This window comes from Octodon degus, unplaced genomic scaffold, assembly GCF_000260255.1.
Source record: "Octodon degus isolate 3935 unplaced genomic scaffold, OctDeg1.0 scaffold00034, whole genome shotgun sequence".
NCBI lineage: Eukaryota > Metazoa > Chordata > Mammalia > Rodentia > Octodontidae > Octodon > Octodon degus.
This window is the reverse complement of record NW_004524610.1, coordinates 13,867,361-13,884,903: the sequence shown is the minus strand read 5'-3', so window position 1 is coordinate 13,884,903 and position 17,543 is coordinate 13,867,361. Positions and strand designations below refer to the sequence as shown.

At 38.1% G+C, this 17,543-nt stretch overlaps 1 protein-coding gene across 11 annotated transcripts in view; it reads left to right on the top strand.

Annotated features, from left to right (window-relative positions):
* The window catches only part of Epb41l2 (erythrocyte membrane protein band 4.1 like 2), a 304,724-nt gene that overhangs the window by 243,508 nt on the left and 43,673 nt on the right, over positions 1–17,543 (top strand). For 4 of the 11 annotated variants that reach the window (XM_023714266.1, XM_023714265.1, XM_023714267.1 and 1 more), the window contains exons 13-20: positions 3,718–3,780; positions 5,602–5,748; positions 7,024–7,125; positions 10,485–10,658; positions 12,808–12,861; positions 13,059–13,640; positions 15,427–15,549; positions 17,308–17,406. In XM_023714266.1, the coding sequence (XP_023570034.1) occupies positions 3,718–3,780; positions 5,602–5,748; positions 7,024–7,125; positions 10,485–10,658; positions 12,808–12,861; positions 13,059–13,640; positions 15,427–15,549; positions 17,308–17,406 (1,344 nt within the window). The remainder of the gene's footprint in view (positions 1–3,717; positions 3,781–5,601; positions 5,749–7,023; positions 7,126–10,484; positions 10,659–12,807; positions 12,862–13,058; positions 13,641–15,426; positions 15,550–17,307; positions 17,407–17,543) is intronic. The other 7 variants (XM_023714268.1, XM_023714270.1, XM_023714269.1 and 4 more) reach the window with 7 other exon arrangements.

Genomic DNA, 17,543 nt, shown 5'->3' with positions numbered 1-17,543 from the left:
ATATACCTATGGTAGAGGTCTCAGGGACCTGTGGGTCCTCTCTTACACCATTGCACAATAACAATTGGCATGAAATCATTTTATTTTCTATTTAACAGTTGTGACTGTCATGTTGAACATTACGTTGCCAGGTATGGTGGAATGTGCCTGTAATCCCAGTACTCTGGGAGGCTAAGGTAGGAGGATTATAAACTTAAGCTGATCTGGGGCAGTTTAGGGACTTGGTGAGAACCAGCCCCACTGCCAGAAGCTTGGCTTAGCACAAAAGGCCCTGGCTTTAGTTTCTAACAATGTACCAGTACTGCAGAACAAACAGAAATTGTGTCCAAGAAAATATTCTTCAACTACTGAAAAATTGTTTATTAAAAATAATTTTCTAAAGAGGTAGCCAGGAGAGTAATTATTTACATTTGAAACAACAGTGTGTTGGAGTAATTCTGTTCCATTTTTCCTATTTGATCTATACAGTTGTGTTTTCAATTTTTTCTCATTTTACTAGAACTAGAAAATGTTCTTGTCTTAGAATCCAAACAGAAATTTTACTTGTCTTTAGGAAAAGACTGGTTATGCTGGGTTTTTGCTTATGCTTTGAATGTTTATCTGCATAAGGCTTTTAGAGTGAATAATGCCAATTGCATTTCCTAGGATTCATGTTGAGCCAGTTTGAAAATGTCAGTTGGTATCTGTAAGTTTTAGGTGATAAAAGTAGCTCCATTTTCCTCTCTAAGGATTATAAGATTCACCTTCTAGCTGCACTGTTAATGTGAAACCTACCTGAAAGAATGGTTTGCACTAATTGCCTGTTTCTTCTTTCCTCCTTTTTTCCTTGCATTCCTTTTTTCTTTGAAACATGTGTGTCGCATAACTCACATTCAACCATGGGTTTGTTCTTGAAAATAGGCTGTTTGCACGTGCTCACCATCCCCTCTCCTCTACTGTACTTCACCATTTTCTCCACACCTCCTGCCAGTCCCTGAAGTGGACTTGCTTTCAGACATTTCAGAGGAAGATCCTTTTGGGGAGGCTGAGCAGCTCACCCTAGACAGCTTAGAGCACCTTTCTGCAGGTGAAACTTCAGAGCAGAGGGACCTGGAGAGGGCCATGCTGGATTTTGTCTCCGGTCCTGTCATAGTCCCTGCTCAGCCTGACTGTCCTTCCCCTATTCATGAGCAGACTCTTAGTGCAGCTGACCAGGAGGCCTCGGAGTTTACTTACTTTTCTTTTGGCTTCCACAAATGTTTCCCATCTGGCTTCCGCTGTCTTCTGGATGAAGATGGGTATCTTGTTTTCCCCAGCCTCCCCAAGCTCTGGGTCTCCTTCCTTCCACCTGACATTCAGCACTATGTCCCTATCACCTCCCGGTCATTCCTTCCTTCCCTCATCCTCATCTTTGGCCTACTTCTCTCTGCTTCTCAGTCCGTTCCTTTTTCTCTCACCTTTTCACTTCCTCTGGCTCTAGCCCTCTGTTATCTGGAAGCTAAAGCCACCTCCTTTACTATTCCTTATGACTGTGACTTGAATGACAAAACAGAGGAAGAGGAAGCAGTTGTTGCGATTCCTCCATAAGCTCATTTTTTGTGAAGTCAACCAGACTACACTTTATCTTGTACCCTTTCTAATATAGAGTGTAAACATGTGCATAAACTTCACTGATTCCCTCAAAATAGTAGCGTCTGTACATTTTTATGCACAGTGTGCTAGTGCATGACAGATAAAGGTAGCATTCCTGCATTGATGTCTTTGACCAGATCCATTCATTCTAAATGCAGAGCAAAATGGTAAGGTTCTTTTAAAAATACCTGGATCATGTTAGATTTTTAACAGAAGGAGTGGGAGAGAGGAAACCTGTGTTTTCCTTAAATCTGTGTTGACTATTTTTAGACATATGTTAATGCAGTTCCTATAGGATGCGAACTTTTATGTTTGAAGCAGAACTTAGAGTGCAGTGCACATAGTGGTGATAGATGTACTTTAGAACTTCTTAGTGTTATTTCTGCTGGTCACAGTACACATTCAGTCTTGCATTTGTGAGGTTGTATCTATGTGAGTCTTTGTAAATCTAATCTCAGAAACTCCTTGCTTCCTATCACTGTAGGATTTGAGGACCAGATAGATAAATTTTAGCTAGTGCTCCTCCTAATCCTAAATCATGCAATTATATAAAAGAATCACAGTCAGGTATTTTATACGGAAGATGCTATCCTGTTATCTTTAACAAATGTGTGGGAACAATGAAACAAGACTTTCTGAAGGCTTAGAAGTACTTTCACATTGAGCCTTATTTTTATTGAAAATTGGGTGTCTGGTGTAAGGGCTTTTTATCGCTGCATAAGCAACTTTTTAAAGAAGTATATCACTTTTGCACAGCTAAGTCAGTGTAAACATGTGAAATGTGTTTTTAAATTATTTTGCTAAGTGTGGTCTGGTGACTTCAGTGTACCATAGCTTATGGTTACTGTCAGTGCATAAATAAATCACAAAATTCAGAGTAAACCTAAAACTAATGTAAAGAAATGCAGTGAGTATACATTGTAGGAAAAACCACAGTTCAACATTTTAGAGAATTAAGTGTTGACCTAATTATTGAAAGATGATTCTTAAAAGATTAATGTCTTACTTCTTTCCACTTGTGATAAACTTTTTGAGCTTCCTGCTTATCTCTCAAAACTGCTTTGATTACCAGAAATGAAGGTAAGCATTTTGAAACTGTCAGGTCTGACCCTAGCAAAGAAAGAAAAGAATATATGATATCAATTAGCCTGTAATGGCTGGTTTTCTTTGTTATCAGAATCAATATTTTTCTTTTCCCAGTGTCAAAATTCACTTAATATTTACCCTTTAGATTGATGTTTCTGGGCCATTAGATATAGAGAAAAGTCCAATTGTGAAAAACTATTCATGTTTAAAAATTACATGAAGGAATAGGAATGTATTTCAAATATAATTTTAATATGAAAGTAACCAATTTTTCTCCCAAGAAATCCATATTTAAAAATTAATGATGGAGTAAGGTACGATGATGTAAAATCTATAACCAACACAAAGCTAAAGAAAAATTTTAAATCAGTATACACTGCCCTATCACTAGTTGGTTTATATATTTTAAAATAGAACAGATTAAGTATGCCATATTTGCACTCTCATATTTTCATTCTTGGATCAAAAAAAATCAAAGCAAAGCACAGTCTAGGGACTGAGAAAGAGTGAAGGTTCCATTCTCCATTCCACCTTGCAAGGATCATTTCCATCACGTGTACAGCACTGTAGGTGAAGAAAGACCAAAGTGGCTTAATAATCTGCATCTTCTGAGGGCCAGACGACAAAGGTTGGTAATGCTGTGACATCATTTGAGTTCAGAAACAGCTTCTCTCCTGAGGGTAGGGTTGAAGTTAATGCAGCCCTTCCTTCTGGCAAATGCTATGTTACTTTTCAAATGAAGACGGAAGAGGAACCATGGTTGGAAGAAGGGGCTGTTTTCCCCTTAAAATTAAATATCTGGTGGCTGCTGCCTGCCATTATTGTTGAGGGGTGGTAGTGGAATGTACTTCAGGGTTTATTTGTGAGATTTATTTGTTGTTCCTTTAAATTCTTAAGATTTTTATCCTCTTTTATTTTAAAGTCTTAAGACTGTCAACTCTGGATCATCCTTGGTGCTTGCTGATTGATACACTTACGTTTGTTTGCCTTTTTCTCTCTCTGTGTGATTTAATTTCACAGAAAAATTCCTTGAGAGTAGAAGGGGATAATATTTATGTCAGACATAGCAATTTAATGTTGGAGGTTTGTATAATCTAAGAAAACCACTCTGTCCTAATGGCTGCCAGGCTGCTGTGGATGGGAGGTCACGCACAGGCTCGCTGGCAGCTTTCCAGGCACAGTGCATGAAATGCATGGGGAGATGGAACTGGGCATGCACGTTACCAGGCCTGCTTGGCTCATGTCAAGGGGCGTAGCTAGGAGTGGAGCCACTGTGTTCTCAGTGACAACTGGAAAAGGCTTTCTGTATTCAAGCGAATGAAGCTTATCCTTTAGTCCTAAAGTTGTTCTATGAGTAAAACCTATTTTCCTAATGAGGCATTTCAAAGACATAGAATCTGAAGTAGCACAATCCCACCTTTGATTTGTAGGAAGTACAACAGATTTTGTTTATATGATATTTGTTTCTTGATCTATGCCCATTTACTCCATCCCTAAATTCTGTGTAACTAGGAGTGTGGTCCACTTAAAATACTGTTTGTGCATACGTATGTTAATTAATGGAATTATTTTGATTAGAAAGAGAACGAGAGAGATGGGAGGGGACAGGGAGAGAGAGAGGAGAGAGAGAAGAGAGAAAGCAATAGAATACCTAGTCAGCCGTGTCACATGGGAACAATTTTTCCTTCCCCTCTAGGATAGGTAGTATGTGGCAGTGTGTTTACTGGAGAACTGCAGCTCTCAATAACCTCACTAATCTGGTTGCTTTTGGCAGCTTTGATAACTGTTGAAAATGTATTTGCTTAACTTACTAAAATGCTGTATGGTGTAATGAGTAACATTGCTTTGAATAAATGCAAGAAATGTGCCTGATCTCAAGCCACAGTCATTTTCCCATGCCATGCAAAGAGTAATAGATTTTTATGAGTTTTTGCAAATGGCTATAGAAGCTCACAAATGAGCTACTATGCTTGTGCATGAATATGAGTTATCTAATTTTATCAAATGCATGACCTGTTCCTTTGGGAGTGGGACAAAAGCTGTAATATACAGGTGCCCTTTGATTTTTGAAACATTAGAAACATTTAAAATTCATCTGAAACACTTTCCCAATCATTAATTACCGCATAAATGACATTTATCAGAGCCAGGCTGAAAAAAATCTTAATACCATTAGTCAGGTTGTACTTCAAGGAAAACTGTCCTGGTAGTGTAGTTTCCTCACATCTTTGTTTAAGGAGTATTTTATGTGTGCAGTAGCGGAGCCCCATTTTGGTGCTTGGTGCTACATGAAACCAGTATGTTACTCATTTTATAGTTAGACCAAGGAGAAGCAGCCTCAGGAAGCAGTTATTATTATTATTATTATTATTATTATTATTTTTATTTTAAGGATTAAAAAGCTACAACTAAAATTTCCTGACAAAAGTTAGTCTTTGAATTTTCGTTTTGTAGGGGTAGTCCTGGACTGGCTTCTCCTAGGCCAGTGTGCTTCCACGTTTGTGTCTGTTTCTGATTTACTGTGTTCATCGAATACAGTTTTAGTAGTAGCCTAAGGAGAAAGTCAACATTGTAGGAGCAAAATCAGGCTGCAATTCATCTTTAAGAGGATTAGTAGCTATTTTTTGACAGTGTGTTTCATGGCTTCCTTTTAATAATGTAAATTATTATTCTTTTGATAAGTCTATGCAGACATTAAAACCCTTTAAAATACAAATTATAAAAAATACACATTGACTTTATTTTCAGTAAAGGCAAAAATATGGCTTTTGAGACTTGGCATTTTTCTTGCTTTAGTATGTTTTTTTAATCACAAGTTTGCTTTGTGTTATTTTTATTTTTATTTTTTGTCCTACTGGGTTTTTTCCTTTTGGATTTTTTTCCTCTTACATTACATATTGCTAGGACCTGGATAAAGCCCAGGAGGACATACTGAAACATCAGGCTAGCATTAGTGAACTCAAGCGCAATTTTATGGAATCCACACCTGAGCCGCGCCCTAACGAATGGGAAAAACGACGTATCACACCTCTGTCCCTACAGACTCAAGGGGTATGTCACTAGCTATTTGTTGGTCATGTGTCTCACTCCATTTGTTCAGTAAAACTCAGGTTGTTAATCTTATATGTTGATGCTCAGAAGTTGGAAAGTATTCCCATTTCTTTTTGTAATTGCTAACAACTTTTAAAATACTAAATATTAACAGTGTAATATTTACTGACCTAGTTCTTAGGTAAATTGTATGAGTTTCAACATATTTTTGAAATATTTTTAGAATAATTTCACTATTTTGCTTTGGTCATTTATGAATTAATGAATTTACTCATAAGACAGAAATTTATGTAATTTATTTAATAAACTTCTTAGTGACTGCTAAAATACTGTAAGGACATTTATTTAGTAAATAAAATGTAATTAGAGGGATGTACATCATATGTTAGAATGATTCAAGGTCATTATTCTGAGATTAGTGAGTTAAAACTTTACATGTAGAGGCTGTGAAACCCTATTGCATACTTATACAATGTTGTATATAATGAAACTTAATAATCAAAATTTCTAGTAATGGTATAGAGAATGTTTTTAAAATGTTTTCAACTACAATGTCTCTCCTAAATCTTTTTTCTTTCCATAGTTTATCTCTTCCCACTGTAATATATAAGTATTGTCTTCAGGATGTATTCTCAAAATATTTCTCTGTCCATTTCCATCTGTGTCTGCTGTTCTCTGCCATTCCCACCTCTCTCCCATGACTGACCAAGAATCGCTGAGGGGTCACCCTTCTTCAGGGACAGTGATCGTACTGTGTGTAGCCTGCAGTGTAAACAATCAAAAAATGTCACACTACCACTTGATCTTTCTCTTGGGCAATGTCCAGTGTGGCTTGGATATTGCCAGATTGAATGCTTTTAACCTAGATGTTCTCAAGCTGTTTTTATTTCACCTTTTAAAAAAGCAAAGCTGTTACTTGCTGTGGGTTTCTTTTGTGACACTGAAAGGAAAATAGTGCTTTAAGAACAGATGAGCAAAAATAATTGCCAAACTGAAAAACAAAACTTCTGAAAATATTGAGACTTTAACCACCATGGGTATTGGGATCTTGTGAAGTTGGATACCATTTAAATTCTTATTCTCAGAGTTTCTGAAGATGACATTAATGTCAGCAATCTACTCTAAAGTGTTTCTGGGGATATTGATGATATGTAAGATTTTGGCCATCATGTGCCTCTTCATCTGGTTGGTGCTCCAGTTGTTTTATGTGTGTGTTGCTGTAGGTGTAATGTATGTGTCTTGTTTGTTGATTGTGTCTATTGTTTGAAATAATAGAGAAAAGGAGACCATCTTTTCAAGGATATTTTATCCATGAAGGAGAAGTACCTGGTGACAACCACACAGACAGTTGAAGAAAAAGCCCAGGAGGCAGACAAGGTGTTCACCTTGCATCCTTGGATCTACTCTTGCTCTTTCTCTTTTCCATTTATTTCTGTCCAAAACCATTTATATTCATTTTTTCTTATCTGTCAATGTGAATTTTTTGGAAATAATTTTTTGAGTGTTTGAAAAGTCAAGTCCCCATGTATAGAAGCATAGAATTATTGGGTAGAAACACCATACAGCACAAAAATGCTGCCTGAAAATTTACATTTTGAAATGTATGAAGCAGCTTAGAAATAAATGGTCCTCATTTGATGTGTGTGGCTAACAGCTGGGAAACAATAATTTCATGTGAAAATGCACCCTGCAACACTTATACACACTGCAGTACTAAAGTAATAAATTACACATGAGGGGTTACTAGCTTAATCACATGGAAACATTTTTGAATTTGCAATTTTAAGATTCCTAGTAGAAAAAAAAAGAATTTTTATGCACCATAATAGCTTCTCATATCTATCTGTACTCCTGTATATATGAAATGCTAGCATTAGTGAGAGTTAGCTTTCTTTTGCTTTTACATTCTCATACTTTTGCTTTTACTGATTTTGTTGAGGCAGCTGATCAGGCTGGAAGCTTAGAGTTTGGTGGAGGAGATAGTAGCAATTAGTAATAAGAAAAATTTAGGTATTGAGACGTAAATGCTCAGAAAGTGATGTAGACTGTTATGTTAGAAGGCTGCCTTACCATTATGATCAGGAGGAGATGGCCTTTGAGATGATACTTTCATGATGACAAGGAGTGTATTTCTCAGCTTTCGTATTGCTAGATACCTAACAGTTGCACTGTAAAGGAATATATGTTTGTTTAATTCATGGTTTCACAGGGCTTATTGATTTCATAAAGCCTAAGCCGATGGTAGACTTATATGCATTAAAGGTTAGTTTGAAATCCATAGCCAATAAGACTGAGTGTAGTGAGGATTTTAATATCCCATGTTTAGAAATATTATTTTTATAAATTTGTCTTCCAGAAACTAATTAAGTGACATAAGTAAATTTAAAGTGATGTCCTTTGGACTCTTTGCAGTTAGAAACTAGATTTTCAGTGAAGGTGTTCAAAATTATAATTTTTTATGAATCTCATGTTTTAGGATTGTGCAGTATAAAATGTCTTATAGAAGTTATAATAGAGTAACTTCATTAGTCAACTTTTTATTGCTTTGACTAATATTTAAATGAGGAAAGATTTCTTTGGGTTCACTGTTCCAGAGATCTCAGTCCATAGTCAGCTGGTTCCCTTGCAGCGATGGTAAGGCAAGGTGGAACATCATGACAGAGGGTGTGGCACCAGGAAGTGCAGAGGGCAAGGAAGGAGGAGAGGAGGAAGGGACTGGGGTGTAGGGGCCAGGTACATCCCAGATCCATAGCCTTTAACTAAGCCTACCTCCTAAGTTTCCAGGTCCTCCTAGGAGTGCTGGCAAGTTATGATCTCATCGGTAAATCAGGCTTCTGATGAAGTTGAAGCCCTTGTGATCCAGTCATCTGTGGAGAGTCCCCCACCCCCAACCCATGAAACTGTGAGGGGGAAGTTTAGATCTGAATACATAATGGTGATATTTACCTGATACTTAAGTTAGAAAAACGTTCCTGGATAGCTTTTCTGCGCTTGAAGTTACTGCTTTTTTTTTTTTTTTTCCTGTTCTTTTACTCTTTAACACATGTAGAAAAATACATACAAACTTGACATATATATGGATTGGTCTCTAACTAGAGTCATCCATTTAACCAAGAAACATTTATTGACCACCTGTAATATAATTAAGTATGTATATTACATTATTATGTTTGCTTCACATAACATGCCACTACTATTAATTGGAAGACTTGAACATTTGAGGCTGCTGGGGTTGACTTGAACAGAATATCTTTTAGTTTCTCTTTGTATCTTTGCAAAATTTTTGCATCTTCCTTTGCTAATAGTTTTGTAGGATTTCTTTTTTATCCTTGAATTATAATCCTTATTGAAGTACACAATTTAAAATTATGTGAATATATAATTTGACCAAAAGTTTCAAATTCCCATCATAATTTATAGAAAGCACCTACTTAGAACAAGCTTAGCAAAGCATAGGGACCGCGGTTCAATCCCCCAGCACCACATGCCAGCCAGCCCCACCCCCTGGTGGGCTGAGCTGGCCACACACACAAATAAATAAATTAAATAAATAAAAATTAAAAAAAATAAAATAAAAAGCAGTAACTTTTTTGTTAAAACAATAAATATATTGAATTTATTTGTCTTTGAAAGAGTCGCATTGTGTAGTTCAGATTGGCCTTGAACTCACTGTATAACCCAGGCTGGCTTCTCAGCCTCCCAAGTGCTGGGATCATAGGTGTGTGCCACCATACCTGGCCAGATACTTTGAATCAGTTAAAGATGATTTTGAAAATAGGACAGAAAGTGGGATACCAAGTCTTTAGTATTTTAGTAATTAAATGCACCTTTTGTGTCCTTTAATGTATTGTGAATATCCTGAGAGCCTTAAGTTTATGTTTTCTGTCATGAATCTAATAGAGGTTACCTAGGCTATAATTTAAAGATGCTGTCGATGCTGTTTTTGAATAAGTAAATGCATGGCACTTAACTCAGCAGTGATCACTTTCTGAGAAAGCTTCCTTTCCACCCCACTCCTTGGCATGGTGTAATAATGGAGATTGTAACTGAGCTCAGTCCAGAATATTCTTTCCAGAATATTGATAATGCTTACCTACTTTTCTCACTCTGCTTAGCTCACTGTCTGGAAGGGCATCTTGTAGAAGTCATGCATCTTTTCTTCTAAAATTGCTGGAGTGAGTTTTATTAAGAATTATTTTTGCATTTTTCCAATGTGAGGGAGAACATCCTAGTCGTTAGTGGTATTCCAAGTTCTTGAGGACAGTCTCCTGCTTTTCTTTTGTCCCATCAGTCAAGTGAACAACCATTGTTTGAGGGCTAGAAATATGAAAGTCTGAGTCCAGAGACAGATGTCTCTTCAGAAATAAGTAATTCAAGTGTAGAAGACACTTGAAAGGCCATTGTGTATAGGAAGTGGCCAAGGAGCTGTAAGAATATGTGCACTTGGGTTTAATGGGCAGGTAGGTTGTGCTTAATTTGTGATTAAAATATCAGGAATAAACCAAGACGTTTAGCTGGTTTCTGGAGGTTACAGTTATCAGATTTTCAGGCAGGGTGGAAATGTTGACATTGAGGCAAGAGTCCACATAAGCCAGCTGCAAAATCTTCAAAATTCTTTTCTTTTCATTTTATGTTGCTCTGTTATCTTTCTTGTGTAACCTTTCCTTTCTTTAAATAGGTAACTGGTGTCTTTCTGATGTATTAACTCTTTGCTCTTCCTTTTCTGACCTTTCTAGAGCCTAGAAGAGGAGATAACATCAATTTTGTTTAGTGGAAAGGGGTTTTCTGATAGCATGAAGGCCACCTTCCCTTCAGTCGCCACTTGGACAGCAGAGGGCGCAGTTGTGAACTCTAATGCACCTTCTAGAGAAAAGCTTTCCTCCTCCTGGCTCTTCTCACATTTGCCTGAGGTGCATTTTACTTTGTTTCCGCTGTTACTGAAAGCCACACATGAGAGTGATTTTCACTTTTTGAATATTCAGACACCCTTCCTCTAGTGCTTCCATTGGTGAAATTAACTCTTTCTGGGAGAAACATTCAAGGAACAATGACTAAATTTGGACAAGAGGAAAAGAAATAGATTGGATGTTTCTCCTTGCTTTTTTTAGTAAACAAACTAACCTGCTCCGATTCAGAGAATCATTGAAACCATTACAGCACAAAGCCCAAGTTGTTGAGCAGAGAGAAGCCTCAATGCTTTGCACAGTTCAGGGTTTAAAAGCCCAAATTTTAGGCTGTTTCTGATTTATTTTATTTTTTATTTACTTATTTTTGTAGTACCAGGGATTGAACTCAGAACCTTGCACTTGCCAGGCACTGAGCTATCTCCCTGGCCCTTTACTACTTACTTTCTTTTTTCTGATTTATTTTTAAAAATTGCTTGTGTAGAAAAATTGAAATGCCCACCATACTGATGAAACAAATGTTTTTGAATGACAAGTGATTCCCTGAACTTGGGCAGAACCTATTAAGTCATTCGAGGTGGGTAATAATAGTAATGATAACTCACTGACCTTTAATAATCATGAAATGTGTGTTTTAGAAAAATTCTGATGACTGGATATCTTCATTTATAAAGTATTGACCTGCTTACCAAAATAGATTGTGTTTTTCAGTTAATGTCTGCAACCTCCGGGTTATGCATGGAGCGGGAAGTGATTCTCCTGTTCTGTTGGTCGCAGGGTTTACAGAGTAGGAATTGTGAGCAGCTCACATGTGCTCTCAGTGTGCATTTCAGAATAGCTCAGCATGTCACCGAGGGAAGGAGTGTGAGTGTGTGTTGATAGGTGCTGCCCAGGAGTGTGCACGGTGAGCACTGTGAGCCTTGCATGGCCCTGCTGCTGTAAGACAGTGCAGCACAGTTCGGGTGCCGGTGGTGTCAGCATGGATAGCACCTAGAGGGGCGGAGACACAGTATCGAGTGAGCGCTGTAGACCAATTGTCTCTCGCTGACTTATTTCTAATTAGGTTACTGGTCATCGTGCCACCTGAATGTCAGTCACTGTACTTAGTTGTGGCAGTGTAAAATAACCTTTTTTATGAGTGACAGAAAATTTCAAGCTTTAAAAACAAATGTCCAAAAAAGCATTTCTACTCTAGTTAATAATACCATAGCAAAGTAGTTTATGTAGCTGAAATACTCAGTGAACAGATACTTCTTATTTACTTACTGTGTTTCTCAAATAGAACACATTAATTTACTATTAAGAAATTGTTACTTCAGGAGATAAAAATGAGCATCTCCAATAATTTGCTCCATTTGAGATTTTTAAAGTACTTGGGAAACAGCTAGAGTTTCAAGAGGAAATACTGGGGTACCCTTTACCATAGTGTATAATGTCCCTTCTGCTGATTATAGTACAGATTGCAATGTTAAAAATATCTCTGAAATGAACTTTTTTGTGTTGATAACTGTCAGACACCAACTGTAAGTTTGCCAATCAAAGCTCCTTTTAAATTTTTATTTATTTATTTATTTTTTTTTTGGTAGCAATAGGGTCTCTTTATGTTGCTCAGCCTGGCCTTGAGTGCCCAGTTTTTCCTCCTCAGTCTCTGAAGCAGCTGGGATTACGGGCATGTGCCACTGTACCCAGCTCAAAGCTTTTCTTTTAAAACAGAAGAAAAACAGATGTCATTTCCTTGTTATATTTATTTAGAAACCAGGGCTCCAGGTTAAGCTCTAGAGTCTGACTAAAGCTAAAATTGTTCGTTGAATAAATTTTAAAAGTTTTCCAACTTATCTTTTAAGATAATCAGTAAACTTTGATCTACATATTTTTATAAAAATTTCTACTACATAAGTGGAGCTACAGCTATAACTCCATAGTTACTCCTTGTAACTCCATAAAAGCATTTTATTTCTTTGTAAGCATGCTGGGTGTTTTTCTTTTTGTTAGCTTTTTGGCATTTGTCTCCATTGTCCTCTGTGTGATCTTAGTACAGAGGTTTTTGTAGCTGTTGATTCTTGCTGTTCTGTCTTTGCACTGTCGGATGTCTGTCTGGTGGTGTTGAGGTAAAACTGTATTGATTTTGTGTCCTCGGTTGCTTTTTGTTCCGCAGACACGTGCTCCCGCGTCAGAAGGGCCTTGCACTGGAGCCAGGGATGCTGTTAAGGTCTCCCTTTTCTGTGTTCACACCATTGCCCACCGCCTTCCATCCCCTTCACGCTTGCCTGCTTCCCTTCCAGTCAGCCTTCATAATCATCCTTGTTTTCTCCATGACATGAACCTGCCATCCGTTGATTTGGGTTTTCATTGTTTTTATTTATTCATGTATTTTTGTTTTCCCTCCTCCATCTTTTTTTCGTACAGAGTTCACATGAGACTCTGAATATAGTGGAGGAGAAGAAGCGGGCAGAGGTTGGGAAAGATGAAAGAGTAATCACAGAAGAAGTGAATGGTAAAGAGCTAACACCTGGGAGTGGTCCTGGGGAGATGCGTAAGGTGGAGCCTGTGGCACCCAAAGACTCCACCTCCCTGTCTTCTGAGAGCAGCAGCAGCAGCAGTGAGAGTGGGGAGGAAGATGTGGGCGAGTACCAGCCCCAGCAGCAGCATGTGACCGAGGGCATCATCAGGGAGGAGGAGGAGGAGGAGGAGGAGGAGTGTGACGAGCAGGCGGAGGAAGCGCCCAGCAAAGCTGCCCAGATAGTGGAGAGGGAGGAGGCAGTACCCGAAGCCAGCCTGGACAGATGCACAGGGGCCGGTGTAGGCGCAGCAGACACAGAGGCCCAGGACCATGTAGTTGGCCCCAAGGGATCTTGGGAGAAGAGTGTGAACGAAAGCACTGTTCAGCAAGATGGGAGAGAAGAAACCGAGGAAGAGCGACAGAAAGTTAACGGAGAGGTGTCTCATGTTGACATTGATGTTTTGCCACAAATTATTTGTTGTTCAGAGGTAAATGGGAGTCCGGAGCGGGAGCTAAACTGTTGAGTCTCTTCTCAGGTGGGGACACCTGCCTTTCTCCTCCACCTGTCCTCCCGATACTCCTGCAGCTTTTTCAGCAAGAATCTGGTTTTTCTCTTTCCTTGGAAGAAGGGGGAAAGCACTGCTTTGTAGATTTTCTGCCAGCTCAGTTCATGGTTTCTGGCTTCTTTACTGCAACTGGATCACCTGTAGGGTAAACTTTCCTACAACCAGCACATCATTTTTTCCTTCCCGCTTCCCATTTCAATTTTTCCGTGCATGTTTTGGGTGCTTACAGTTGCTTTGTCTTTAGTTTCACTGCTTCCTCACACTGACGCCTTTTTTCATTGGTTTCATAGAAAAATGTATCTGTAGGGTCAAACAGTGGGTGCTGCAGATGTGCACGCTCCTGTCGTCATGCTTGGATTTGGCCTTTCTGGCTTGTTCTCTCACTCCTCTACCCAGGGTTCTCGGAGCGGGCCGTAGGCTGTGAGTGCATGAGGCTGTGGGAGTGGCACCTGGCAGTGACCAGGGTTGGGCTGGCATCATTAGGAGCCTTTTGCTTCCTTCTGGGTATAGCCATAGGCTCAGTCACTTCCTTCTCATTCTGTCTTTACATCAGTTCTGGTTGTTTTTTTTTTTTTTTTTTTCATCACTTCTGGATTTGATTTGTTTTGTGGATTATCAACACTGGATATAAGTCTTTTCCTTTTTAAGAAGTAGAACTTCCCGGAGTCACCTCAGATGAAGTCTTGGTAATTAGGTACATTGTCCCTCATTTAGGAGTGAGTTAGGGTTGGTGAGTGTTTCTTAACTCAGAAATGCCTGCAGTGCAGGGATGTGTCCATACTTGCTCTCTCTGAGGGGGTAGACAAATCTCAGAGTGACCTTGACTGGAAGTAGTGAATTATCACCATATTGCCTTTCAACGTTTTACTTCAGAGAACACATTTCAAGAGTCTTTGAACTTGGATATTATTTTCTGCATTTAATGTAAAGTTGTTCCTCTTTGAAATATATCTGTTGGGAATTTTCTACAGAAAGTGCTGTAGAGTTTTTGTAATTGTATTGTACATGTGCACAGAATACAATGTTAACTGACCATTGAACCTCTCTATCCTTGCTTTAAATCATTTAAAGCATTCATGCAACACCTATGAGTAATTGTAGATGAAATATTGTAATGTAATACAGAAGAAAGACTGCAGGTTTTAGACAACTATAATTAAAAACAGCCATGCTTGAAGGTATCCTTTCTGAAAATGACATCTTCTGAGGCAGAAGAGCAAATCTTGGCCATCTAGCTTGCATGCCAATTAAAAACAATGAGCTTCACACAAACCATGTGGTCCTTTAAGCTGTAGTGAAATTAGAGATAGGTCACTTAGCATAGTTCATTCTCCTTCCTCTTTAGTTTTGTGCACACACTACTCTGGAAAGTAATTAACGTCAGTGCAGTAGATTTGCCATGATCATTATTTGAAAGGTAGTGTAGTTTAGGGAACCATTGTGTTAGCTTGTGTTTCATATGTATACATATACATGTATATATATATATATATACATACATATACATAAATATATAGAGTACATATACATATATCTGCATGACATTTTAAGGAGATTTTTCTTTTGTATCTTTGTTTTAAATTATTTGCTTTAACCTTATGTGCATGAGTGTGTTTGGATGTTTCTTACAATCATTTTTGAAGGTTCCTTTAGGCACTTCTACTTCATTATCTCTAGAATTTATTTTCCCCTTCCTTTTCTGCTTTAGCCACCAGTGGTAAAAACAGAGATGGTAACAATTTCTGATGCCTCACAGAGAACAGAAATCTCCACCAAGGAAGTCCCCATTGTCCAAACTGAGACCAAAACCATCACATACGAGTCTCCACAGGTACAGAGCACAAGGCTTGCCTACTTGAGTGCATTTTTACTTAGCTTGTCTGTTTCTTTTTCTGTTGTCTTTTCCCCAGTTTTTGTGTTTCTGACTTTTAGGTAGCTTTCCCCATCTCTGTTTTATAACCAGGTACCACCACCAACATAGCTTAATACGCTGCTGTCTTAGATTGAAAGGAGCGATCATATTGGTGACTTCATAATTATATGAGGACCTTATACCTGACTACTTAGGATAAAGGACATAAACTGTGTTTTTATTATAAGGCATTTATGGCTAAATATATCCAAAATACTCACATGCACTTGGGAAAGATTGTTTTGCAAACTGCACCGGGTCTGACATCTTTACGATTAGTGGTATATAGCCTCCCCCTGCTCTAGCGCAATTAAAAGAGACCAAATCAACTGTTGCTTCCTTGTAATGCGTGCATAGTACACATGCTTTCTACATCACACTGGGTTATTTTCTTTAGACATGTAGTCATTTGTATGTTACCTATGATACTGTAAATGTAATTACCAGATTTATGTGTTTGAAGTCTTCAGATACTGGTTTTGTAAAGTTTTTTTTTAAAGTTATGAAAAAAATTTTTAAAAAATATTAAAATGTCTAGCATAAGGAGCAACAAAAAAGGGAAAGTATGGATCATTTCAAAAATGGAACTGTCACAAAATATATATGATCAGTATTTTCTCCCCTGAGCAGTTTAACCTTCTGTAGTGGGACTGTAGCATGGTGGACTATGGCAGGTTAGTGTCCTCTCCAAAAAGTTTTAAAAGGCTATGTGCATGGATGAAACAGTTCTCAGAGTAGTTTGGGGCAGTTTAATCCCTGTGTGTGTATGAATCACACAGAAACACAAACAGGTTTCTTATGAAGGTGTCTGTGTGGTGGTGTGAGTACTCCTGGTGTGGCTGTGTTGTGCTAGGTCTTCATGAAGAAATACAAATGTGTGAGCCAAATTTGAGAGTTTTCTCTTCATTTACTGATGAGCTCTACCTGTTCAAGTAATACTTTTTGGTCAGTGCCAAAACACATGATAAATGTTTGGTGATCTTATACTGTTAAGATAGTTTGTTCTATTATTTGCATTGGTAAACTGTAGAAACTTCTACCTCTTCTAATATCAAAGTATATTAAAATAAATAATTGATATATGAATAAGATTCTATATAATAGAGGACACATACAGATGATTAGCATTAAAATATACACACCCATGTATATGTTTTTATAATAAATAAGTCACTGTAGGAGCAATGTAAGTTTTAAAGTTCTATAGATAAACAAGTAAATGATGGCAGCTCAGTCTGTCCTAGTCAGGCTCTGTTGCCTAGTAATCTGAGAAAACTGTTACTGTTTTTACCCACCTGTGCTTATAAAACAGTAACAAACTCCGCACTTCTGGTCACTGTGGAAGCATCTCTGCCTGGCTGTCTAGTTTCTTTTTTCTAGCTTCTGTGTATGTTCCTCAGATTCTCTTTGACTCTGGTATAGTGTTCACCTTCTGCTGCATTCTTCACTCTCTTCCCAAAGGGCTGCTTCTGTGTGTGTTTAGCCTTTGCCTATCCTCTGTGAAATGCCAGCCACTCTCCTGGTTCACACATTACTGCTACAGGCATGTAGAAGATAAGCAAATGATATCTTCACCTGATTGCATAAATTTTAGAAGGTGCATTTTCGACAGGGTGGGGTCTTCTGACTTGGTGGAAGTTAAGCGTCACTTTATATTTTTCTCTCAACTATTCCAAGATTGACGGTGGGGCTGCTGGTGACTCGGGCACATTACTGAGTGCACAAACCATCACATCTGAGTCCATGTCGACAACAACAACCACTCACATCACCAAGGTAAAGCAACCCAAGGGCATCTGGGGAGAGAGTGATGCATTGCAAATAGGATCTTTTCTGAATTGTTTCTTGGTTCTTAGACAGACTTCTAAGTAGTTATGAAATTAAAATTACACTCCATTGACAAATGTATTTAG